At 38.5% G+C, this 25,255-nt stretch overlaps 1 protein-coding gene across 3 annotated transcripts; it reads left to right on the forward strand.

Annotated features, from left to right (window-relative positions):
- The first annotated feature begins 2,289 nt into the window (after positions 1-2,289).
- RAB4A (RAB4A, member RAS oncogene family) lies at positions 2,290-22,889 on the forward strand. 3 transcript variants are annotated; one of them, XR_010651168.2, is made up of 9 exons: positions 2,291-2,499; positions 10,928-11,008; positions 12,165-12,279; positions 13,783-13,845; positions 15,056-15,210; positions 16,119-16,214; positions 18,258-18,418; positions 19,739-19,941; positions 21,092-22,889. XR_010651168.2 is itself a non-coding variant. In XM_065835183.2 (8 exons), exons 1-7 carry the CDS (start codon positions 2,469-2,471, stop codon positions 18,371-18,373), a joined length of 657 nt encoding a protein of 218 aa, XP_065691255.1. In that variant the 5' UTR covers positions 2,291-2,468; the 3' UTR covers positions 18,374-18,418; positions 19,739-22,889. The 3 variants fall into 3 exon arrangements, 2 of the variants coding, with proteins under 2 accessions (XP_071662421.1, XP_065691255.1); XM_065835183.2 differs by having other exon boundaries at positions 19,739-22,889; XM_071806320.1 differs by lacking the exon at positions 10,928-11,008 and having other exon boundaries at positions 2,290-2,499; positions 19,739-22,889.
- The last annotated feature ends 2,366 nt before the right edge of the window (positions 22,890-25,255 follow it).

The raw sequence follows: 25,255 nt of genomic DNA on the forward strand, positions 1-25,255 counted from the left end.
ATAACAGCCAACTATAGGCACAATAATTATAGTGAAACTAATCTGAGTAACAGATAATAGCATTTAAATGCCTGGTCTGCAGATAAAATTTGACATATCTGTTTTTACATGGACCAGGAGTTTCTAGCAGATGTAAACAACAGAGACCATAAATCAGAAGATGAATCAAACATTTCAATTTGAGTTTTGTTTTCACCTTCATACTCATATTCTAGCTGTTCACCTTTTGATTATTCAGAAATAATATTATTATTAACTTACAGGACCCTATATTCTCAAATTACTGAGGTATCAGCTTTATATTTTCTAACCTAGTGTAAGCTTTATTCCTCAGTTTTACTCTTTGTTCTAATTTCATCTTCAAAGCAGAAATACTGAAACATCAAATCCTATTAATCTCTCACGTTATCCTGTCTTTGCTTTACCATTCTTCAAACCTCCATCTTCCTCTTCAGTATTACTAATAGGTTTTACAGAAAGCTTTACAGTTTTCATGTATTTTACTGGCATGTACACATAAACTGAGAGTGGTTGGAGGCAGAGCAGTGTGGCATTAGCACAATGACATATTCATTAAATATAACCTCCCTGTATGTAAGCCCATCTTGCAAGATACACAGAATAAAAAACAAGATCTGACAAGACTAATTTGCCTCTGAGCCTAAAGTACTGTTTATACAGTGAAAAAGTCTAAATCTCCATGTTCTCTTATTGATATAATATGACATATTTTTAGTAATCTGGTGAAATCTGTCTACTTCCGTGTTAACTAATCCTTAGGGATTTTTCTGTTAATGTTTTTGGATTGGTTGGTTGGTTGTTTTTAGCAAAAATAACCAACATTAGATCAAATTTCTTTAAGGCCCAACCTAAGCCTCAAAACACACCATTTCGAGGAAAAACACTTCAGCCACAAAGCTCTCATCTGCAACATACTGGGATCCGTGCAGCTCACATGAAGACCCGTCAGCTTCCACCAGCATTCTGAAGAGCAGATACCCCAGATAAATGCTCATATATGACATTTTAGACCTCAATATCCTCTGTGCATCAGGGCTATGATAACTTTGGGAACCTGTGTATATAACCTGTAATGACTGTTAATAGTATTAACTCATTAAGTAGTTGGTTCTTTGAAAACTGTAGCAAGTTTCTTTGTCCATATGTATCCACAACACCAAGAATAATCAGCAGATTCTCTGAGGGGTTCTTTGTGCTGGCTCAACGTGTCTTCTTTCACTGATTAGAGATAGGAACTTAAAAGCTGACCTTTGACCAGCAGAAGACTTGGTAAGGACATGGCTGGGACAGGCAGATGCAGTTTTTCCTACAGCCTGGGAGATGATGAAGAAGTGGAAAGAATGGGAAGTTGGGAGCAACGAGATTAAAAAGCCAGAAATAACAGAGGAGCATTTTTTTAAAGGGTTGGCAGAAAGAACATGGAGGACACACAGGAAGTGTTATCTGAGGAGGGAAAAGATAGACAGGCTGTTGTGGCCGACTCCTGGTGCCTCTTGTGGCCAGACTAACCAAGACCACAGGGAAGTTAGTAAGACATCAAATCAAGAATAATACAAATGAGGTGCTATTGTACTCAGGAAGTTTATTTAGTCAGTTTATCTGACTTCCCTTGGGGTTTATCTTGCAGGTATGAAAAGCAATGGTGAAGTCAGGGCTCTGAAAAAAATATCATGCTTGATAGCTCATATATGTGACATCCCTCAAAGATATTTACAGCAAAAGGTCCAGCCTTTGGCTGAAATGCTGGTATTTGGGAGCGTGGGGAGGACGGTATTTCAAATAATCTGGAGCAGACATTTTAGAAGTAAAGCTGGACAGTGGGGTACAGTTTTCAGGAGGAACTGTCACCAAGAGGTTCTGCACCAGGAAAAAAATGTTTGCATGCTCACTAGCACGAAAAGTCCAACTGGAATTGGCTCAGATTCTAGACCTGCTACATTTCCCAGGCAGAGCGGAGGGACACTGCTCCATCACACCAACACCACCAGCGCAGACACCGGAGCCGCACGGGCTTCTCTGGACGAGGGAGGTTTCTCCCCACACGGCCGGTCCCGGCCCCTGGAGCAGTGCGGGGTGTCACGTGGGCCGGGCTCTGGCCCCCGCCCCGCCCCGCCCCAGCGGTCCCGCAGCCCCATGGCACGGCACGGCACGGCACGTGCGCCTTGTTTTGGTGACGGCCCCCGCGGGGAGGCGGGACTGCCGGCCGCCAGCCCGCCGCGCCTGCGCAAGAAAGGCGGGGCCTCTCCCTCTTCCTGCTCCGCGCAGCCGGCGGCGGGTGAGGCGGTTCGGGTGCGCCTGCGCAGCTGCGGCCGTTGGCGGCGGCGCTGAGGTGGCCCGGGCGCCCGTGGCTGCTTCGCTTTCCTGCCGGCCCGGCCGCTCGGCTCTGCCGGTCAGCCCCGTCCGCGCGCAGGGGAGCAGAGGAGGTGGAGGGGCTCGCCGCTCCTGAAATGTCGCAGACTGCCATGTCCGAGACCTACGGTAGGACCCGGAGGCGGGGCGGGGGGACTCTCCTCTTTTTCCTTCCCTCCGGGAGAGCAAGGCCAGGCCCGGGCAGGCACCTCCTGAGGAACCGGCTAACGGCCATTACTGAGGGAAACGGCGGCGCGGGGAGCGCAGGTGCGGGCGGGGCGGCTGTGCGGGCCCGGCGGTGTCTGTGCCCCGAGGTGTGTGTGTGGCTGGTTTTACCCGTTCCTGTGAGCACCGCAGCGCCCTGCCACAGAATCACAGCGTGTTAGGGATTGGAAGGGACTTCGAAAGATCATCTAGTCTAATCTCCCAGCCGGAGCAGGAACACCTAGATGAGGTTACACAGGAAGGCGTCCAGGCGGGTTTTGAATGTCTCCAAAGAAGGAGACTCCACAACCTCCCTGGTCCGGTGCTCTGTCACCCTTACTGTGAAGAAGTTTCCTCTCGTATTTAAGTGGAACCTCCTGTGTTCCAGTTTGTACCCGTTGCCCCTTGTCTTATTATTGGTCGTCGTGGTTGTTCCCCTCCCTTTGTGGCACGGACTGACACAACAGTCAGCATTCAGACTCATCTTTCGAAGTGTGGAGGCATTGACTCGAAATGTAAGTGGAACTTAGGTGAAGGAACTTAAACACTGCTTAAGTGTATTCAGAAGGAGACTTGCAGTGCATGTTCTCTGGGGGAAGCTGCAGGTTTCTTTAATTTGAGATTGTTCTTTTGAGGGTCAAGTTAGGGTTTCAGTCCTGTTGTCTTAGGTTTGCAAACATCAAAAGTAACTGTGAGAATGAGTTAGGGGAAAAGATCAGTGAATATGTTCATATTGGCATGGATTTCTAACTACTACTGGTAGAAAAACATCTGAAGGAGTAAGTCAGAGTGCAGGCACTGATGGGGTGTGTCAGTGCCTCACAGGAAAGCATCAAAGAGCAGTCGAAAAAGTAAGCAGGGCTAGTATTGCTGGCTAGGTGGAGGAGGTGGGGAAATGTCTCAGTAGTACTCATTTATCTTCCTTGTAACTTGGTTTAAAGTAACTGTGTTTGCTTGATTCAGTTTGCTTTTTCTCCTCTTCCCACAACGTACAGTTCTGTAATATTTTGCATTATAAAAATGCCATGATACATGTACACATGTTCAAAGTTAATGTGGTAAGTTGTTGAAGAGTAGGATTGGAATTTAATACTGTGATAAACCCTTTCACGTGTCATTTTCTAACTTTGTCTGCTGCAACATTTTATCTTCAGTAGCTGTTCAGACTTAAGAGCGGAACTTGCATCCTCTTGCTTTTAAAGCAGAGTCTTGAAAATAGGGAATAGTTTGGATAATTAAGCAAAATTGTACACAAACAGCTCTGCTGACTGTGAGAGGGGCTGCCAGGGTCATTGTGAGTTCTCACTAGTAGGGTAACCTGATTGTGTCTGCTGTGTAAGTCAGTTTATTTTCAATACCCTAGTCATCAGTACTTAAGATGTTTTGTCCCAACAGTTGGTGCTTCAGTGTACAGCAAATGCACAGAACTAAGGGGCAAAATGAGACACGAGTTGGGTGGCTTTTGAAGTGCAAATGTTAGGATATTAGGACCCTGCTTCTTTGTTCCATACTTTATTGAAACATGTAAAACATAGATGTAGAAAACAGAGAGGTGTGCTTTGTAGATCTAAATTTGAGTTTGAACTAATTCTTCATGCTCTGAACTCTTCTGATCAAGAACTGGGATCACTTTGGCCGTGCTTATAGTGGGATTGGTGGTCTCTAAGCAAATGGGTTGGTAGACAATCAGAGCTGACAGAGAGGGTTTCAGTGATCCTCCTTTTTTGATACTGTAATAGTAAGCAAGATAAATAGATGATTGTGTCTTAGACAAGTACACTTGACCATTTTTTTCACTGTTCCAGTGATGCAAAATACTTGGTTCTTTGCAATTGTTTTGGTGTCCTAGAAAAGAAACCCTTAACATTGAAAGTTTGCAGTTGTAGGTTCTTCCTTTTGTTTGTTTAATTCTTGGTTGGTATACTTCTCTTTGAGTTTCAATGTTTGTTCTATTCATACGCAAGCTTCAAAAATCCTGAGCTGGAGTACTTGAGAGTGTCAAGGTTTACAGTAAATAGAAGAATAAAAACTAAGCTGTAACATAAAATTTAACAATGACTGTACCATCTCTGACCATAACAGTAATCAGTATCTAATTTTGCAGTGTCCTGTCACATACCTAGCAGCCCAATTGACAGATCGAAGTATACAGTATGATGTAACAGCATTGTGGATCTTCTGCGCTTGATGAACTTTCTGGGATTTAATGTCCTCATGGTCCTAAACAAAGAGGGGTCTGTTTCTGACCAGCTGTTACAGTGATCATCAAGGATGACAGAAATGTTAGGGTAGTTTCCCCTTGGTGACTGATATCAGTGGTTACTATATCACTTCAGTGCTGAAATTCCTGTAGCTTCAGCCCTTCTGGATGCTTATTCATGGATTGTTCTTCTCATCACCTGTAATTATGTAACCCCAAGCTTTTCATCCCATTCAGGTAGGCTCATAAAAGTGGTTGGTTGGTTGTCTGGTTTTTCCCATGTCATTTTGCTGTCTGATATTTATATTACTTCCAGTTTGCTTTTCTTCCCTTTGAAAGGGGGATATTTTTTTCAATATTTTTTCTCAGTCCATGAGGAATAAAGAACTTTTCCTCTGGTCTGACCTTTCTGCCTATTATATTTCATTATCCACCTCAGTTAGTTTACATGTCTCTTGCTGTTTTCTTTTTTTTCCTCCCTGAGTTCTTTTCTCTGTGTCAAATTATATCTGCTTTGAAGCTTTTCTGTTCGCCCAGTTTTCCCCAACTATTTCTGTCCCTTACTGTGTCTCTTCCCTCTTTTCAGGCAAAGTCTGTAGCATCTCACAGTCTTGACACTAAATGCGTTGTTCGCAATCTGTACTCTCTCTCCTGTAGATTTGTTTCATCAGTTGCATATTTTCTGTTCTTAGCTTTCTAATCTGTTTATCCCTTTCCTATGTGATCAATTTATTCCCCTTACAAAGCATCAAAACCAGAACAATCATGACTACAAGAAAACTCCATGTGTTGTGGGACTAAGTTCAGAAAGAACATTTTACTGCTGCTTTTGGGAGAGGAGGATAATTCTTTGAGACGTTTATCTTGTAATGTAGGAAACAAATCTCTTATTCATAGGAAAATTACTTTAACTTGAGTTTTCTGAGATGCAGTGACCTCTGTAGGTAGTTTCCATGTAGAAACAAGTGCATGCTTTCTCGTGTTTCCCAATGCAGAATGGAAGTGGTTTTGTGTTATGGTAAATATAAACTGAAATAAAAATAGTTAACCCTTAATAGGTAAATGCAAAACAACTTTGTGATTTGAAATGGTAGAAGGACAGAAGAAAAGCTGTACTATCTTTGAGTAAATGTGATATATAAAATTCCAGTCAAATCTCTTCAGTCCTTACTTCCCACTGTTTTCTCCACCAGTATCTGGCCACATAATTTTATCAATCTCTGTCATTGTCAGAGAATGTATAGTCTTCCTGTCCATTTAAAAATATGCCTTTCTGGTCTGGACAATTTGACTCATTCTTTTCTCCCCATCCCTACCACCTATCTCTGCATTTATCACCTTGGCTTTCAGTTTATTTCAGATCTGATTTTATTGCTTCGAGAACATAGCTCTTTTCTTGTAAGGAAACAGATCTTCCCTCTTTCAAGTATTAAGATCTATCTCTACTACCTGTTTATCTTGTTAATGCATTGCTAGAGACAGGAGTAAACAGGGGGAGCAGCTCCTCTTTGCTCTCAGTCAGAGCCAGCATATGCCAGTAGGAATGCTTCGGAACACTCTTTCCTTATGCAGGCTTCTGCAAACTAGAAGGCGATAATGGATCTAATAGAAAGATTAGTCTTCTCTAATAGAAGACTGTAATAGATCTACCCACCAGAAGACTCTTTTTTCACGGCATGAATGAGAGACTTTCCAAAGTGTCAGCATTAGTGCATGTAACTTCCATTCTTTATCACGGAGTTGGAAGAAGACCAAACTGAGATTGAGGGTATAATTTGGGCGCTTTTTTCCCCTTTTGTATTAGCAAGCATATAAGAAACAATTCTCATTACATTTTAAAGACTATGCTGCGGTAGCTCAGAAGCTGTTCAATTATTATATCTGCTGCAGGCAATTTCAGTCAAAGGAGGGGGTTGGGTGTATGGGGGTGGTTTCCACATCAGCTGTCTGGTTTTTTTGGTACTTGACTTAAAGCCCACAATTGTCTCCCTTCACCTTTTCCCCCCTCAGCTTCCCTTCCTCCCCAAAACATATCGTTTAGCTGCTGGTGCATCTTTGGGGTGGAGCCACAGTTTTAGTCTTTTCACCTATGCTAGAAAATGTTTTGTTTCCTATACCCAGTTTGGGATCAGGTAATGCATATAGCTCATGGGGTAGGGGTGTGTAAGCTGATTCTTTTTTTTTTTTTTTTTTTTTCCTTATTTCCTTAAACAGCCATGGTATGCTATCTTACACGCCTTTATGCTTTCTTTAGTGCATGTCATGTAACCAACCATTTTCCTTTTGGCACAGAGTTCAGTCCTGAATCCTTTCTGTATAATACTGATCTACTGATCAGCCTGTAAATACAGGCAAAGCGCTTTAACTTTTCTAGTCCTTTTCAGCAGCCAGTATGGTAGCAAGCCTTTGTAACATCTGAATGATGTTGCTTCTCAGCTTTTCCATGAAGGAGGAACAACAGGATTCAAAAGAAAAACTTATCTAGGGTGGCAGCCTTGGCAGCTAATTGAAATGTTGAAGCTCAGAACTGCTTTGTCAATTGGGGAAAAAAAGCTATGAAATGAAGTGACTTAACTTCTCTGGGAAGAGGGCACCAAAAAAGAAAAAAAACCCTAGAGCAATTAAGCAGTATTGCGAGCACTAGAATATGAGTTGCATTTGATCACATTGCAAAAAGTTAATATATAAAAGTTTTTCCTGAGTGTGAGTTCACAGTGACAGTTGAGCTAAAAGAAGCTATCTGTCCAATCTCATTCCGTTTCTTTGTTTCTGATCAGTGCTAAATTTTTTAATTCATCTGTATAATAGAAGATATTTCATGTCCTAAATCAAGCAATAAAAAAGTTTTTAAAATACAATGGATGTGAGTGCCATTATCACACAGAATGACACTAAACGAAAGAAGTTCCGGAATAACAAAATGAAAAATGTTCTTCCTGTTCTTACCTGGTATTACCTTACTCATTAATTTGCTAGGCTGTGAACATAAAAACCTGTGAAATGTGGATATTTGTGACTTTTGGTATTGGCAAATCCCTTTTCTTGTCCTTCCTCACAGTTGATTAAATGTGCAAAATATTCCATATTTCGTGAAGCCAAGATATCCCGTGCTTGTAGATAAACTGTTAACATAAGGCTAAAAGCCTTTTGCTATTTTGAACCATTTACATGAAATTGGAGTTTAAACTGATAGAAGCACAATTACATTTGTGAATGTAACTCCAAAGTATCATTTACTCCTGAAGTCTACATGTGTTTGGAAACATTGCTGCCTTCTTTGGTGCAGAAAGTTTTGATTTTTTTTTTTAGTTTTTTTTAAATAAGATTTTGATATTTCCATTCTATGGTAGAATAAAACACATTACTTTTGTGCTGTGAACAAGTGACTTGTAAGTGCTGTTTCAAGTTTCACAATAGGAAGCCTGTATGCTATTTTGCCAGAGAGAAATATACTTTTTGTCTGGTTAAGCAGGTATTGAGTCGGCATCTAAGTGATGTATTTGTAGGAAAGATTCCCTTTTAAAGTTGTCTAGCACAACAGAATCTTGATAGGAATTGGGAGGTTATTATAAAGTGCTGCTAGACAATGTTATCGATTTAAAGACATGAATTTAAAATCCCCAAATACCACTCTTGCTATCAGAGCAAAATATATAGCACCTCTACTTAAAACACCTCAGGTAAAGCTGCTGTTCCAAAGCTAATCCAGATCAGTCCCTGACAGTGACACTGTTGTCTCCGTTTCTCACTGGCCAACAGCCTGTCTGCACAGAATGGAGCAGTGTGTTAAATCTGCTGTTCAGCGTGGTTTTGTGGATTGCACAGGTATGGCTTTGTGAACCACTTTTAACCACCAATGCTTACAATCACAGAGCAAATTAGTGTAGGGATAGAGTTCTGGTTTTATTATTTTCCCGGTTTAGTTTGGCAGTAGCTGTTATACTACTGTCAATAATATGAGTCTTCATGGAAAAAAGACAGGCAGGCTTGAATTTTGTAGTTGTTAACAAAAAAAATCTGACAAACAGCATTCACCAGAAACATGGGAGAACCAGTTTTAACTGGATTTCAGATTTATTTTTGGAAAAACTGCAGAGACCAGAAACATGTTATTTTAATTGTGACTATGTCTCAGAACATCTTGCATTTTGAGGAACCCTCTGAAAGTGGTAAAACCAGTGAGATTACACACACCCACAGTAGTTTAAATACACAAGGTACACAAGGTGGCTAACTAGTGATATTTGGTCCATAAAAAGAGAACTTGCCTTTCTTTCAGAGATGAATTTTTTCTTAACCTAACACTTTGGGGTGGTTTTTGATATTTACATTTCATGCTAACAGTGAAGATTTGATAAAATGAAGCATTCTCAGTTCCAGTGTGTTTTGCAGTCGAGATGACATGAAGGGTCCTTCTTTACAAGAGACAGCATGCAGCATTTTCACAACCTGAAGCAAAATTCTTTTTGTAACTATTTTTTTTCATCCAGAAAGCATGAGCAGCTGAGTGGGGGCGTGAAGAATGAAATGAGTTTGGAACAGAATGTCTTGAGCGTGTAAATGGTCATATTTGTGGGCAAGGAACAGCAATCTCTTTCTGAGAAGGGCAGAATACAGAATCTATACAAAGCCTGTTGCAACTTTTGAAACAAGAAAAATCATGCAAAGGTAAAATGTAAAAAGACAAAAATCCTTAGTGCAAAACTACTTCATTTTAAATATGAATAAAATTTGAAAGATGGATGAAGACAAAGGATGGTGCACATTCCCAAGACTCACAGCCCCTCTATTTTGCTATTGACTTTTTAACAGTGGGAGTTTTCTTACCATATGAGAAACTTGGTTGTTGCTTTTGCCATTGCTAGGGGGTGTTTATGATGTACCCTAACAAATAACAATTCCTGCCTGAAATAGAATGGGCACGTAGGTTTGCATGCATGTTAAATTCTATTTGTAAAACTAAATATTCAAATGAGGTTCTGATAGTATATTAATGCTTTGACTTGCTTAGCATAGTCTTTTTTTTTTTTTTTTTTTTTTAATTCTGCCATGCCCGGGCCAATATCTGTGTAACCCATTTGACAGCTCTGAACACTGTTAATGAACACTGGTTTTATTCTTGTTGATATTGCAGACAATCCTTTTCATAGCATGCTTACCTGATGTCTTCTGGAGGACCGCTACGTTTATAAGAGAAACTACGCAATAAAGTTGTAAAAATGACTGTTAAAAAAAAAAAATGATGCTGGTAGAAAATAAATGGTGAATCTTGAGCTAACTGTAAAGCTTGTCTTAATGGCTACATATTAGTGGAAGCAATTGTAAAGTTTTTAATAGGAGTTTATCAGTGTATATGTTTGAGAGTGATATGTCAAGGGAACTTTCTGCAGTCAAACTGAAAGCAGATCGGGGGAGGTAGTATTAAAGCATTATATGTGACTGTTAAAACAATACAAATGGACCATAAATCTTGAATACATGTATTATTAATGAACACTGATGTCAATGCCTCATAAATAGGTAAAGTGCCAGGAGTACCTGGGTCTTAATTTACCATGTGGAGGAAATGTGAAAGCAGGCATCCCAGAATAAAAATTGTCATTTGTAAATTTTATAGAAAAATATTATTGTTGTTCCAGTTTTACAAATATTATAACAAACTATAAGCGTTAAGCAGTTCATATAGATAAGTTTGACTTAATGTGAACAGAATATTTAAAATACAACAAAGTACAAAACCATATAGATTTTCAGAGACTACATTGTTATATAGGGCATTTGTACTGACTCTAGGTAATAGATTACATACCCTTAAAAGAGGTTACTGGAATATGAACCAACCATATAGCTATAATTCAGCCTATTTTAACTCAATTTCCATTTCCTATTTCCACCTCTTCTAGTCATTTGTATATCTCCATAAACAAATCATATTCTTAGCTCCTGCTTTGTAGCATCACTATTGAATACACTGGGTTATTCTTCACATTTATTGTTATTTTGCTAATTTTGAAATAACAGCTTCTAGAGAATATCTGGCTTCTCTTTGAAATAACAGCTACTAGAGAATATCTGGCTTGTGTACTTGGTCTTGTCTCAAAAATGTGACTGCATACTAAAATTTAGCAATTTTTTTTGTCTTTCAACCTTCAGATTTCCTGTTTAAGTTCTTGGTCATAGGAAATGCTGGAACTGGAAAATCCTGTTTACTACACCAATTTATTGAAAAGAAATGTAAGTGTATGTGAACACAGTAAGTGTTCTCATTGCTTGGTACCACAAATAAAGGCTCTGCCCACATGAGCCCATTCTTCGTATGGAAGTTCCTGTGATTTTCTTATTTGTATAGATGTGGATTTTGACTGAGAATTATGTTCAGAACCATGCCGTAAATCTTCATTGCTCACCGTTTGTCTCTGATCAAAAGCCTGATGTTGAGCAGTATTCTCTACTGCTCTCAAATATAACAGGATGTTGATGAAAATACAGACTTACTTTTTGTGAGAATTATATCTTGTGTCTATAAGCTGCCCTAGGTATATAGTAGAGACTTGGATCTTTTAGAAATAAATACTGAGCAGATGAAAGAAAAGGTCAATTGCTTGACTAGGTTTAGAAAGCCCATGGTCTTTTTCCGAATAAAGAGACACTCATTGGTCTTTGTTGAGGCCTGTGTTCTATGATAAAGATTGGTAGAGACTCCATTGTAAATGTTATTTAGAGATAATAGATCATATAAAAGAAAATTTCTTGTTGGTTAGTGCATTCAGCATTGTGATTAAACATAAATAATATGTATTTAAAACCTTTGTAAATCTAAGGTGAGTGTTATGTTTCTCAACTGAACGGTAATTCACCTTATCTCTTGAGGAATAGCTCTAGGATAATTATGTGTAATCACTAAGGAACATGGCATGATTCTATGATTCAACTTGGACCATGACCTTGCTTCTAGCAAGGGCAGTTCTATATTGTTGAGAAGCTGTGATATCAACAGTGTACATGGAGCAATTATCTTAATTTCATGCTTTAAAGTAGTAGTAGCTCTTGCTTGTTCATGGGCAAGGCTCTGTGTTTTTGTGTTCTACTTTTCCATGAATTTTAAGTTGCATCAAAGTGTTAGAAAAAACAGTTGGGGGACAAAAGCATACAAAAGTTATCTTGCCATTTATTAATGTGAAATGGGAATTATTTGATTAAGGCAGGCCTTTCTAGGAGTAATTTTGAAGTGAATAGATTGGAAGAATGTTTATTTCTGCATGGTAGACGTATGAGTGGCACTGAATCTAATGATGCAGGAAGGAGTTTGTAATTCAGTTTGTATATTCATTCTATTTGTTCTAAATAATCTCCAAATAAGTCTTGTTTTATTTCGTTTTTTTTTTTTTAGTCAAAGATGACTCAAATCATACTATAGGAGTGGAATTTGGTTCAAAGATCGTAAATGTTGGTGGTAAATATGTGAAATTGCAGATATGGGATACAGCAGGACAAGAAAGATTCAGGTACCTTTCTGAATAATTTTATTAAATTTTTGTTACTAAATTGTTGCTGTGGGTGTTGGGTATTATTTATCCTTGCATATAAGTAGGCATAATTCCTTGGTCAGTGGAATTGCATGTCTGCTTCCAACTTGGACATAGTGACACAGATCTGTTGATTTCAGCAAAGCAATGCTGCCTTGCAGGATCTGAGGTTCTGCCCTTTCCTCTGTTGTGTATTTTCTGTGATAGTTAAGGTATACAAGTAGAATATGTGGCTAAAAGTTTGTTCACAAGCCAAACTCAGAATAGTTTTTCAACTAACTGTGTGTGCTTAATTCTGTGTTTAGAAGATCTTCTATTGGTTAGAATAGCTGAATACCAGGAAATTGTAAGCTGTTCAAAATCTGCATGAGAATTTCATAGTACAATATTATTTTATTAGAGGGAAAAAAATCAGTTGTTAGTTTCACTTGGCTAAACACATTTCTAGAAAGACCGAGTCTCTTAAGTGTCTTAAAGAAGCAGCAAGGTATTTGTCAGCTTAGATCCACCACTGTATTTTTAATGCTGTCTTTTAACTGTGTCATACATCTGAGGCATAGATCAAATTCAGTCAAGATCTAATGTAGCCCTGAGTACATGTGGCATCAAATAGGACATCAGGTTTTCTATATTTTTGGAGGATGAGGAGTGTGGGGGAGGTTTCTTTGGTTTGGGGGGGCAAGAAGTTGTTAACAAAGGTGACTATGGTGGTAGAAATCTGAGTAATGGGCAGCAATACAGGTAAATGTCCTCTGTTAGACAACTTCTTTGGCTACATCTGTGACTGGGTAAAGCTGGGCAATACCATATAGTCTCCATTAAAGAGATCTCTTGAGTGTTTTGGCCAGGTATCCTGGGATTCTGAGGAACCAGGAGGCTCTGTGCTTTCACAAGCTTGTGCAAATTCTGCCCTTCCAAGTTCAGAGTGTTCACAGACTTACAGATCCTTTTTTTTCCTGTTGCTTTTTATAGTCTGTCCAATTCTTTTCTTTTTAAGGCTGATCACACCTCTGTGAACTTAGCAGATTATTTTTCTTCTTCCTCTACCTTTTGAAGGATGCTTTGGTTTCCTTGCCTTCTTTTCTTCAACTTAAGGAGTCTTAAATTGTTCAACTACAGCTACCTTGCTCATTCTGTCCTCATTGCTGAGAGTTGGTTATGCTGTTTTCATGCCACATATGTCACCATCAGCTCCCAGTTCTGGATCAGGCCATATAGTGTGGTGATATGTGTAGCTTCAGAAGCACATGGTTCATAATGGACTTTGAGAATCCCTGTACAGCTCTACTTAGTGAAAGTGCTTCATCAGAAGTCTAGTTGTAAACAGTCTGCTGCTGCACAGCTAATAATGTTGTCTAAAACCACATCTTATTTTAAATATGTAAATGAGAATTCTGTTTCATAATATAGATTGCATTGTATTAACCCAGATTTCAAACAATGAAGTTATTACAGAAATGTACATCTGTAATTCTGTTTCAGGTCCGTAACAAGGAGTTACTACAGAGGAGCTGCAGGTGCTTTGCTTGTCTATGATATAACCAGGTAAGAAAGCCAGCAACTCTTGCTTGTACACTACCAGATACAATTAATGCATAATGATTCTTCCTCAAGTACCTAATCCTTTAATGGAGAATGGGCAGGAAGAAAAGAAGTACAAAAAGTATCATAGAATCATACTTCTGTTTTATTGCGTATTTGAGTTTTAGAACTTGCTTACATGGCATTGTGAACGTTGTCAATGTAAACAGTCTCAAATACATGGGAATTGGCCCACCAGTAGCTGTTCTAATCATGGTGGACTGACTACAGGTAACCACTGGCTCAGAAAGCCTTGCAACAGAAACGAAGAGTGGACTGTAGCCACTTCTAACCAAGGTGGTACACCCCTGTTTGGGGAAAGTACTTATTAGTATGCTGGTATGACAGGTCATCCTCTGGAGGAGCTAGCTTTACCTACACATTCCTTAACTGTAGCCCAAAATTGTGTTAATCTCTGTGTCTTTTAATATATTAGTATTATAGGCAGCCAATAGAATACCTTACCTTTACACATTTTCACATTTTTTTCCTGGCCACGATTGTCTTGATACTTGTCAGGTAAGTTTTGTGTTGGTTAACGATGATTTGCTAGACCTGTCGCTTTTTGTCCTGTCAGTTTTCCTTGGAGCAATTTTTGAAGTCTTTGTACTTGGGGTCAGCTGGACTCATCCATCAGTCTTACTACTTGAAGGCTTTATCTTTGACTGCCACTGCAATGATTAATGGCATGTGCAGGGTAACTGCCTGCAATATTATTTGTCTTGACACAAATGTGAAAGTTCAGGCATGCAATTCTACACAAGCGTAGTAAATTCTTACAATCCTACCTGTAACTTAAGTACCAGTTGAATTCCACGTTAAACAATAACTCATTCAGTTATCCCAAAATTTCATGCACAAAAGGCTAAAACTAGATTAGCTTTTAAAAATTTTAGTTTTTCCCATTAGCAGGTTGTTTTATAATTGTGTGTATTTATTTATATGTTGTGGTTGATTTAATTTTGATTTGTAAGAACTTTAAGCTTTTAAATAGTTTTATGAAGGAACTTGATACTCTTCTCAGTTTGTAGCTGGCATATTGAGTAGGTGACTTACCTGACTAGCAGAAATTAGTTGTTTGCCACAAATATAGCTTTACCTTCTGAGTTTTAGTCTAGTGGTCTGTTGAGGAGAAATAAGTGTGTTCTAATACAGAATGTCACTTTCTACATAGCCGGGAAACCTACAATGCACTTACTAATTGGTTGACGGATGCAAGAATGTTAGCAAGTCAAAATATTGTGATAATACTGTGTGGAAACAAAAAGGATCTTGATGCAGAACGTGAAGTTACTTTTTTAGAAGCATCTCGGTTCGCACAAGAAAATGGTAAGCAGTGCAAAGTCTTCATGTAGTATTCAAAGATAAACTTCTTTTTTTTTGTGCTTTTCCAGTTGTACCTTGTAAAATACCTACAGAAAAAAGCATTCTGTCAGTACATGAGGCATAGAGAGAGGACAGTGCCTGCAGTAAAAACTATAATACATGTACTATTTAAGTCTTATTACCAGTGATACTTCCAGTCACAGCTACTACTTAAATACTTTCTATGTGGAGATATATTCCCTAGGGAATGTAATATAACTTCAGGTATTGTCTTGCCTTCAAAGGGTTGAAGAGGAAATGAAGAGCATGATTTCCCCTTTTTCAGCATCTTGTAGATTCTATAATTGATAGACAAGGTTGGATGGGGTGTGCTGCAGTTGGAAGCAGAGAGTTTTGCTCATGGGAAACTGTGTTCAGTGCATTACGTGGATCCAGAGGACTATTACCTGGTCTGTAGTATTCAGAATTTCCAGTCTCAGGACACGTTTCCGTAGCAGCTAAAGCCAGTCTCGGTCTGAGCTGCTGTGCTGCAGTCCTGCCACCAGTAAAATCTGGGTTTGCTTTTAGAAATTAATTATAAATCATCGTTTGTACCAGCTATGACTACTGGCTGTCCTTTTGCATATAACTTTCTACTAGTGGGAAACTAGATGAACTTCTTTGGTTTAATGTGCTATTTTGCATGCTCAGACAGGTTATCATCTTTGGATTCCAGTTTTCTAGGGTTAGTGTATAAACTTCAGAGAAAGTTTTATGTGGTTTTACCATCAACAGCTAGGTTTTCCAGACCATACTATTTGACAATAGTTCTCTTCAAGAAAATTTTTATTGTTCCTAGCTTTCATGCTTTGAATTACTATATCAGATATCCCAGACTTGTTCTGAGATTGCTCTTCTGGTGTCAATTGCAGAGCTGATGTTCTTGGAAACAAGTGCACTAACAGGGGAAAATGTTGAAGAAGCCTTTGTACAGTGTGCAAGAAAAATACTCAATAAAATTGAATCAGGTAAATTGAGATTTATATTAATGTTTCTTTTGGTTTTGTTTGGGTGGGGTTCTTTTTGGTTTGGTTTGTTGGGTTTTGGTTGGTTGGGGGTTGGGGGGGGGGGGGGGTGTTTTTCCCTTAAACTAAAGTACACATGGAAATATCACCATTCAAAGTTCTCTAATAGAATTAACCCAAAGAACCACAGTTTCATTGTCATAAAGTAACCCATTTAGTTTATAGCTGCTTCCCATACATTTTAATGGGAATGGATGTCTAAGTCTGATCTGTATATCTAAAGGGGGGATGGCATGAATTATGGATGTTTTTACACAGTGTTTACCTTAACAGTCAGCTCTGAGTGTAGCCTGTGCATTCTGTGGGTTGCTATGTCCCTACTAACATCAAGCCTGGCACTAGACAGTTTTAGCAATGCAGAATAAAAACCTAGTATCAGGGCAGACATAACTTTTAATTCTGCTTCTTATATGGAAATACACTTAAGAGAATTTGAACAGTAATACTAAAAATTTCAGGGGTGTTTCCTAGCAACTGTGTTTCTCTGAAGTGACCTTCTTGCCTCTTAGTTGGAACCATTTTTACTTTTGCAGATCTAGAAATATACCAGAAGCTTCTCAGCACAAGTGGGCAGGTTTTTATCAGAGATAGGCTTCTAAGTGTTAGGTGTCATTACAGCTAATTTACATTCCAGTTTTCCTCTTTTCTAGCTGTTCGATATCTTCAAAGTTTTACATATTGGCCATATTGAAAAGTCTATTTCAGACTCTAATTACATATTTTGAATGCTAACCACAATTTTTTAGATTAAAAGAATATCATATTTTTAGAGGAATTTCCTAATTACTGTCTGAAATTAATGCTAAACAGCAGCTTTTAACCACACAAACAAAAAAAAAAAACCACACACACCACCAAACCAAATAAAGTACCACAATACACCAAACAGCAAAGTAAAGCTAATTTCTCATGATACTGTTGTTCCATGACTGATTTAAAGAGGCATTACCACAACAGAAGAAAGTCCTCTCTTCTGTGACCTGCTTCTCTTTTCTTTTTACCAGCACACGTGCACTGAATCATGAAAGAGTTGAGACTGGAAAGAACCTATGGAGGCCTCTAGTCCAGCCTCCTGTGTAAAACTCTTTCAGGGTGAGAGCAAGTTGCCCAGGGCTTGTGGAGACACATTATGAAATGCTCCAGGAATGGAGATTCCATAGCCCCTCTGGGCAGTGTGTCCCAGTGCTAACCAGTTGCTGCTACCTACTTAATCAGCCTCCAGCCTGTAGCAGTGCTTGGGCTCATTCATCACAGGTGCAGAGTTCTGCATGTGTAATTGCTGAATTTTGTGAGGTTCCTCTAGCTCAGCCAAGGTCTTCTCTGAATGGCAGCTCCACCCTTGAGCTGTGAAGTGGTCCCCTCAATGTGCTGTCATCTCCTGACTTACAAAGGGCTCATGTGTGTGCAATGAACCTGAATAAGTGATCTGAATTATTCAGAGGGATTATTTGTCTTGTGTTTTGATTTTTGTGTTGTTGTGGTTTTTTTTTTTGTTCTTTTTTTAGGCTAAATGTTTCTAATCTTGGCCAGTCCACCAAACAGCACTAAGAACATTTCAGATGGTACAGAGTAGGCAGAAATGGATACCAGAAGCAGGGGAGGTTGAGATAATTTCCTCTGGAGGCAGTGCTTTATGGAATCCTACTTGATTGGATCCTATTGATCCATTTTTGTTTGGCTTGGTATATACAGTCCTATTTTCTTTGCATATTGGTTTCTGAAGGCAGGTAGTTTTTAAGAGTGTTTGCAGAAACCACTTTGGACATTTCATTTGTTGGAATTACTTAGTGCAAATACATTTATTGTTGCAGCCTAACTCGGAGGCAAACTGTGTTGTCATTATGATTAAGCGCACATGGTTGAAATTACAAGAGAAAATGATACAGGTTATCATTATGCATCTTTTTAATCCAATATTGTCAGTTAAATTGGAATGTATTATTTGCATGTGATCCACCTTCTTGTGACTATTTTGTTTCTCATCAGGAGAACTGGATCCAGAAAGAATGGGCTCAGGTATTCAGTATGGAGACGCTGCCTTGAGACAGCTGAGATCACCACGTAGAGCACAAGCACAAAGTGCTCAAGAGTGTGGGTGTTAAAGAAACAAAACACAAAATCCCAAATACTTACTTTAGATACAGAAGGTAAGGTTACAAAAAGGGTGTTGCGTAAATTACCATATCTCATAAACGTGCTCTATCAAATGCTTGGCTTTTTCACAGCTAGCCTGTAAAACAGCATAAGATCTAGTGAAATAATGCACAGTAGAATGGATTCATTTTTTTATACTTTGACTTTTCTTCTCGTGTCTGCCCACTAAAGCAAGACTAGTGCTCTTACTGAAGTATTTCCAGATCTTTGCTTACTCTGAGTAATGCTGTGGAAAACATTTTAAAATTCTGTATTATTGAAATGCATTATAGCCCTAATAGTTACCTAATGCATTGTAGAGAAAGTGAGTCATTTCTGTTGTATTGTGGACAAATATTGCTAGAAATGAGAATTCACAAAATGTATGGTACAATATCTTGTCCAAAGCTATTATGTAGACTTTTCTGAAAATATGAAGTTCAAAGGCTGAGATTTGAAAACTAAAGATAATACTGGGTTTTAAATTTCAGCCTTTTTTTTTTTTTTCCCTTACTAAAAGCAGCCTGAGGTTGCTCTGATTCCTGTCTGCTATGAGCAGAAGTGTAAACAAGAGAACAGTAGTATTTGCTGCTTGAGCAGTGTTGCAATCAAAAGTAGCTCTTCTAGGGCTGCTGCAGCCTATGGAATGTGTGTGCAGTCTTCTAAAAGTCTTCCAAAGGCATTCTTCAGGGAAAGCGAGGAACAGATTTTTCCCCTTAGCAGTCATAGGGGAAGAGATTAAAAAGTCAGATAACCTACTCTGAAGAACAGCTTGGTGGTTAGTCTGTCTTAGAAACAGTTGTCTCTAAGATACCTTTCAATATTCATGGACTTTACTTAACTCCTTGCAGTATGTAAGCAGCTCTTAGGACAGTCCTTTCTCCCTGTGTAGTTAATTATTTTGATACAATGAATCCTTATTTCTCTAATACGAGGACAGTGATAACAAATTAAATAAGTACTGCAGGCATAGTTACTGCATCACTTTTACTGTATTCATTTTTTTATCAGTGTAAGCAATGCTCACCAGCAGAAGCTTTACAGAATGTGAAATAAGGCAGCATACTATTCTACATTCTCATATTTTGTTTTGTATTCTGGGAGCTTAGCTCGCAATTAAAGCTCACAATTTTAAATAATGTGTAGGAATCCTTGAACACCTTTCCTCTGTTTTCCTCCTATAAAATACCATTCTTCAACTAAGAAGCTACTGGAAAAAGACATTAATTAAGTTGAGCTCTACAGGAGTGAATATTTATTGAACTTCTTTCAGAAGCTGAGCTTTCAGATCGATCAGATGTAGATAATTGACAGAGTTCTTGTGTATTTTACAGCTGTCCTTACAAATGGCATTTGAAGAAACAGAAAAGCTTGGAGGCTATGCAGTTTTTAAAAACATCTTTCCACTATCTACAAAGAGAGCAGTCTACTCTGACAGAAGAGTGTCCCATGTGCTGTGGGGCAGGAATGTTCACATGACACAAAAGTCTGCAAAGTGAACTCGATAATTTGGTGGACAATATTGAAACTCATGCCTGTATGTAAACATTTTCTGTTACCTATTTTTTGTTCTTTCACCTCCAGTTTAAAGCATTGCTATATACTGTAAATAATGTAACAGTAAATTTACAAAGCATGGTATACTTACGTATGCTGATAGAATGTTGCACTACAAGCAGTTTCATATTTTATTTTTTTATCATACAAACAAATTTAACTGAGGTAGGCTTTGTCATGTTTGTTGCACAACAGTTTATATTTATGACCTGAATTGTAAAACCACTGGCACTGTCAGTGATGGCTTGTTGTTTTATTTTTTCCTACTTAGTTTGCCACATTCTAGCAAGCTGTTGACATGACTTATTCTCATCATATCATTAGGACCCATACTTATGTCTACTAATATGTCAAGTTGGAAAAGTGATTTTTATTTATGTTCACATGTCCTATTTTATTGTGGTTCTTAACCAAGTTCTGAAGGTCTTTTGTCAAACTTCAAAAGTTTAGAAAAAATACTTTTAAGCTTCTCAAATGGCTATTAACTGACTTTTAGATTTTTTTTCTTGATCTTGATGTTTTGTATAGCACTGACATCATGAAGGTTGGAATGTATATGTGAACAGAACTGTGCATATTCTGTGTGTGCTGTAATGCTAGGGCAGGGGCATGGGCTTATGGAGAATTATGTCGGTAGGATTTCTCCCAACCTCTTATCACAAGCAGAGCAATTGGCTGTGGAAATATGATCTCTGAAGCATACCTGGGAGGTATGAACTGAACCCAGATGGGTGGTTCTGAAGTATCCTGCTGTGAGCTTTATGTGCGTGCACTATATGGAATGCTGTCCACATTGCTCCCAGGAGACTTGTGTGATGGAAGGAAAGAAACAAGTGTACTACTTATTCCTATGAAGCTCAAGGGGGATTTCAGCCTTGGTACTTGTTTGGTTGGGTTTTTTTTATTTGTTCTGTGTTAAAACACACAGTTCAGACCTTCCTGCCCTCTTTCTATTGTGGGGAAGATGCGTGGGGCAATAGATTAGGAATCCTGTCCTCATTCCACAGCTGGAGATGGAAGAGACTTGCAGAGGGTCCAAGAGAGTAGACTGAACCACAAGTATTGCATATCATTTTTACAGTGCCATGACAACTGATCAGGTAAGAGACTCATGCCTCTTGTTTTGCCAGATAAGGAGCTGCAGAACTACGCTAGCTGAATTCAACCAGTTCAGGGGGGCAGTTTCACTTGCAGGGATGGAAAGCACCAGTGACATCTCCTTGGAAGTGCAAACAAACTAATGCAGTATTGAAACTCCAAGGTCAAACATGCTTTGTTATTTTCTATGTATGAATCTTTTCTGTTTAAGGATTACTTGTCAAATGCATGTTTAAAAACTAAACCAGAAAACTGAACTAGTCCTGTAATTTAGAGGGTAGCTAAAGCACAAGAGCAAAGCAAGAACATTACACAGAGGTATAGCATCATTCATGGAATTAGAATTGTATTTGAAACTGGTCCCTTTGTCCTTAAAAAGTCTAAGTTTAGTTTTAAAAAAGGTGTTGGGTCAAAAGAGGTTTTGTTGTATCTCTCTCCCATATATTTTGTTATATTTAGGATTGGATTTGTTACAGAAATTATAAGAATTATTCCCGAGGAGTATTTTCTTCCTTGTAAGTGTGTAAAGTATTTTTGAAGCAGCTTAACTGTGCATTTATAAGAACAAAGAACTCTAAAGAAACTTACTTGTCTTAATCCTCACTCAATTTATCTTGGCTTCCAGTACTCAAAACTGAAAGTAATTACCAAAAGCGAGTCCTCTGAAGTAGATGTTGGCTGCAGTTGTCTCTTCCACCAGTCCAAATGGTATATTATTATAATAAGTGGGATGTGTTGTTTTTCTGCCAGAATTAGGGAGGGTGCTGGTTCCAAAACCCCAAGCCAGGGCTGGAGTTCTGGGAAAAGCCTGAGGTATGGGGGAGTCTGTTTCCCCCCCCTCACCACAATCTAATCAGTTTCCTTGGTACACTGACAGAAGTGAAGGCTGAGCACACTCCTAGCTGGGACATAGCACAAGTAAAACTGAAGGTCTCTCTCCTTCCACTGTTACAACAGTTAAAGTGGTGTTGACTGTTGATCAAAATTTTCCATTATTACAGTAGCAGCTGAAAGGCATGGGGTACTGTTACTTAGTTCTGTTGCTTTAAAACAGAAATTTTAGGGGTTTAGCAGGGATTTTCTCATCCTTTCTCTCCTTTTCACTTTACATATAAGACTGGCCTCTTTTGCTTACTTGGTTCTTATGATCATTGTGGTCAAGTGTCTGTGGTAAAAAAGCAGTGAGTTTTAGTCTTTGTTTAACCAACTGTCTTAAGCTGTCCCCTTCCTACCTGGAAGGAAATAATAGTGTCAGTATAAGGGGTTTTGACAAGTTTATATTTTTTTTTTTAATGTATACTCCTACTGTATACACATTAACCAGGTATGTCTTTTATAGTATTGCAACCTTTTATGCTGCATATCTCACTGACATTTTAAAAAGAAACTTTCTAAAATGGCAACTGCTGAGGGACATTCTGTTGGAAGGAATAGCTCTCACCAGTGCAAGCTACTTTGTTTACTATTTTTCCTCAGAGTGTTTTTTATTTCTGAAAATAAAAATGTCATAACAGCCCTGGAGTAAATTTTAAGCTCTGTCACTGTAGTTCAAACAGCAAACCAGTAAGTGATAAATAAGTTAAATTATCTATGTTTTTAGTGTAAAAGTCTTTCTTTACCAAAGCAAGATGGCCTAGAATTTTACATGGAATAATACTGCATACCTATATCCTATGATTTATTGGATGTGGAGCTTTAGCTGTTCTGACCTCTAAAAGATTTAAATGTCTTATTAAAGCCTATGTCTTGCCTTTTAATGAGTCTGTTGGCCTACACTATTTCATTTAATGCCTGTATCTAGCACCAAATAAAGAACCTCTCTTGATTTTCTAGATGTCTTACAGCACATTCTATTTACTTGTACAAGTTTTGCCTGCTAAGTGAAGTCCATAATGAACCTTAGATTGTCTTGAAAAAACACTTCAGCTACATTCACTGGGTAGTCAGTATGTGGCTGGGAAAACAGCAACTGCTAAAGGAGCTGGAGTGCCTCAGTATCCCCCAGGAGCCCTTCACTGCACTCTGGTGGCAGTTAGAGAGGAGCAAAAGATTGTTTTCAGTCTGGCTGTGGCTGCAGAGGTGCATTTGGCATCCTTGTGGTGCTCTGCACTAGGCTACAGAACCTGGACACTGTGACCTCAGAAGCTAAAGCAAAGGGGAAGATTAGGAAATTTAGATTGAATTCACATTTGACCAGTCTCATCTATTCTTTGTATTCAATAAAGTACCTTATGGCTCAAAAGTATACAGCTCCCACAAGTCCTTAAATGAATGCTATATAGAAACCTGGTTACTCTGTGCAACTCACTAATTTGCATCATTTTCTATATGCTAAAAGAATTAACACTACAAAAATCTCAAATACATTGTAATCCACAGAGAATAAACACACCAGATCTCTCTCATTTACTGTAAAACTTCAGTGTAGCCATCCTTTCGTATTATAACTTAACCTTTCCTATTTGCAAGATTATACTTGTTCTTAGTGATGCAGCTTCCTGTTTTTTTCCCATGTTACCTGCTTTTTCTAGAGGTCTAAATTAAGATTACTGAGTTTCAGCATGCATTGCATTTCAGGCAGCTATTATATTTTAGGCTCTTTTTCCCTTGTTAGTGATAGAAAAAGCCAGTCAGATAGGGAAAGGGTATTAAGACTATAGAGGAGAGTTACAGGAAGAACACAAGACAAGCTCAGCTCTTTACATCACTCATTTTATTCACATATACAATTTGACACTACACTATTAAATATAGACAATACAGAAGCATTAAAAACAAATACTCTTTAGAAACACTAAAAAACACATATTGCTTCAAGCTTAGATAGTATTTCCCTATTGTTTTTAAGGTGAATTCAGTGCTAACAATAGCTGAGGCTGCTTCCCATTCACTTGTGCCCTTAATTTGATAGGGGCTACCATCAAGGTGTTAAGTCAGGCTCCACATATGGCTTTGCTTCTGAGTGTACTAACTGAGCTGGAAAATAAACTGGAACATCCAAGTTACCACACATAAGGCCCTCAGATTGCTAGCTTTTGGTCCCTATCACAGTAAAAAAGTCAGAGAAGACTTCATAGTTCAGTGGCACTGCATTTTACCATTTGAAAAATGAGAACAGATACTTCCCTACAGGTTAAAAATTTATTAAAATGTGCATTTGCTATGTGGATAAAATTCTTACCAAATATTCAGGTCTGTCCCTCAGTTTTGCTAAGTTTGGCTCTAAGTTTAGCTATCACCTCAACTATCTCAGCTTCCAGTGAAAAAGTCTCTAATTCGTAGTTGCAAAGCTGTGACAGCAGTGACTGAGCAGGCATGCTGCTGTATTTCACAGCGACATTCTCACACAGTTTTCATTGCAACATTTTACATTGTAAACACTAGTCTTCATAACACTATAGTTAAATTGCAGCATCACACACTGTAAAAGTCTTGTTTCACTCAGCTAAGTACTTTCAGAAACAAAAAGGAATAAACAGTTACTTTAATGAAGACTTTGGATAACTATTTGCTGTGTTCTTACAAAGTAAGTTTTACTGTAAAACAGGAGTGAAAAGTGTTCATAACTTGCCTGAATTCAAGAGTCCATGCAAGACAACATTCAGAATTTCCTTAACTAATAGGGTGACATTCACTAGGTTTTCCATTTAGTGAGTCCAATTTGTTGCAAACAGCCACCTCCTGTAAGCTTAAAGCTTTTACACTTGAAAAGTTCTGTTTTCCAGATCAATTGGCTTTTTATTTTTAAGTGTCAAAACATTTTTTCCTGATTTCAGCCTGGCACATGCCACATATTTGGCATATACAATTTGCAGTGATCCAAACTATACTAATTTACAATGTCCTAGCAAACCTATCTTTTTAGTCAAGTACTGCCCAAATGCAGAAAGGCTACCTGATTTGCAGAATAATTTACCACTCACTTCAAGCATTTTATTACTGAAACCAAGATAGCAACAACATAACACCCAGGATTATTTTTAGCCACAAAGCATTTGAAAAAGCATGACAGTGACTCACAAGACCTGATTCTTGTCACTACTGTCTTCTAGCAAATTGTTTCAGTGGGGAACAGCTCTTGGCCAGACAAGGATAAGAACTAGATAATTTCCTCAGTATGTGGCAGCCTTGAGGCTGTTGAAGACTCTCATGCTCTATAAAACACCTCATACAGGCTTGTTCAGGTGTTCTAAGTT

The sequence above is a fragment of the Patagioenas fasciata genome, chromosome 3 (genome assembly GCF_037038585.1).
Source record: "Patagioenas fasciata isolate bPatFas1 chromosome 3, bPatFas1.hap1, whole genome shotgun sequence".
Lineage (NCBI taxonomy): Eukaryota > Metazoa > Chordata > Aves > Columbiformes > Columbidae > Patagioenas > Patagioenas fasciata.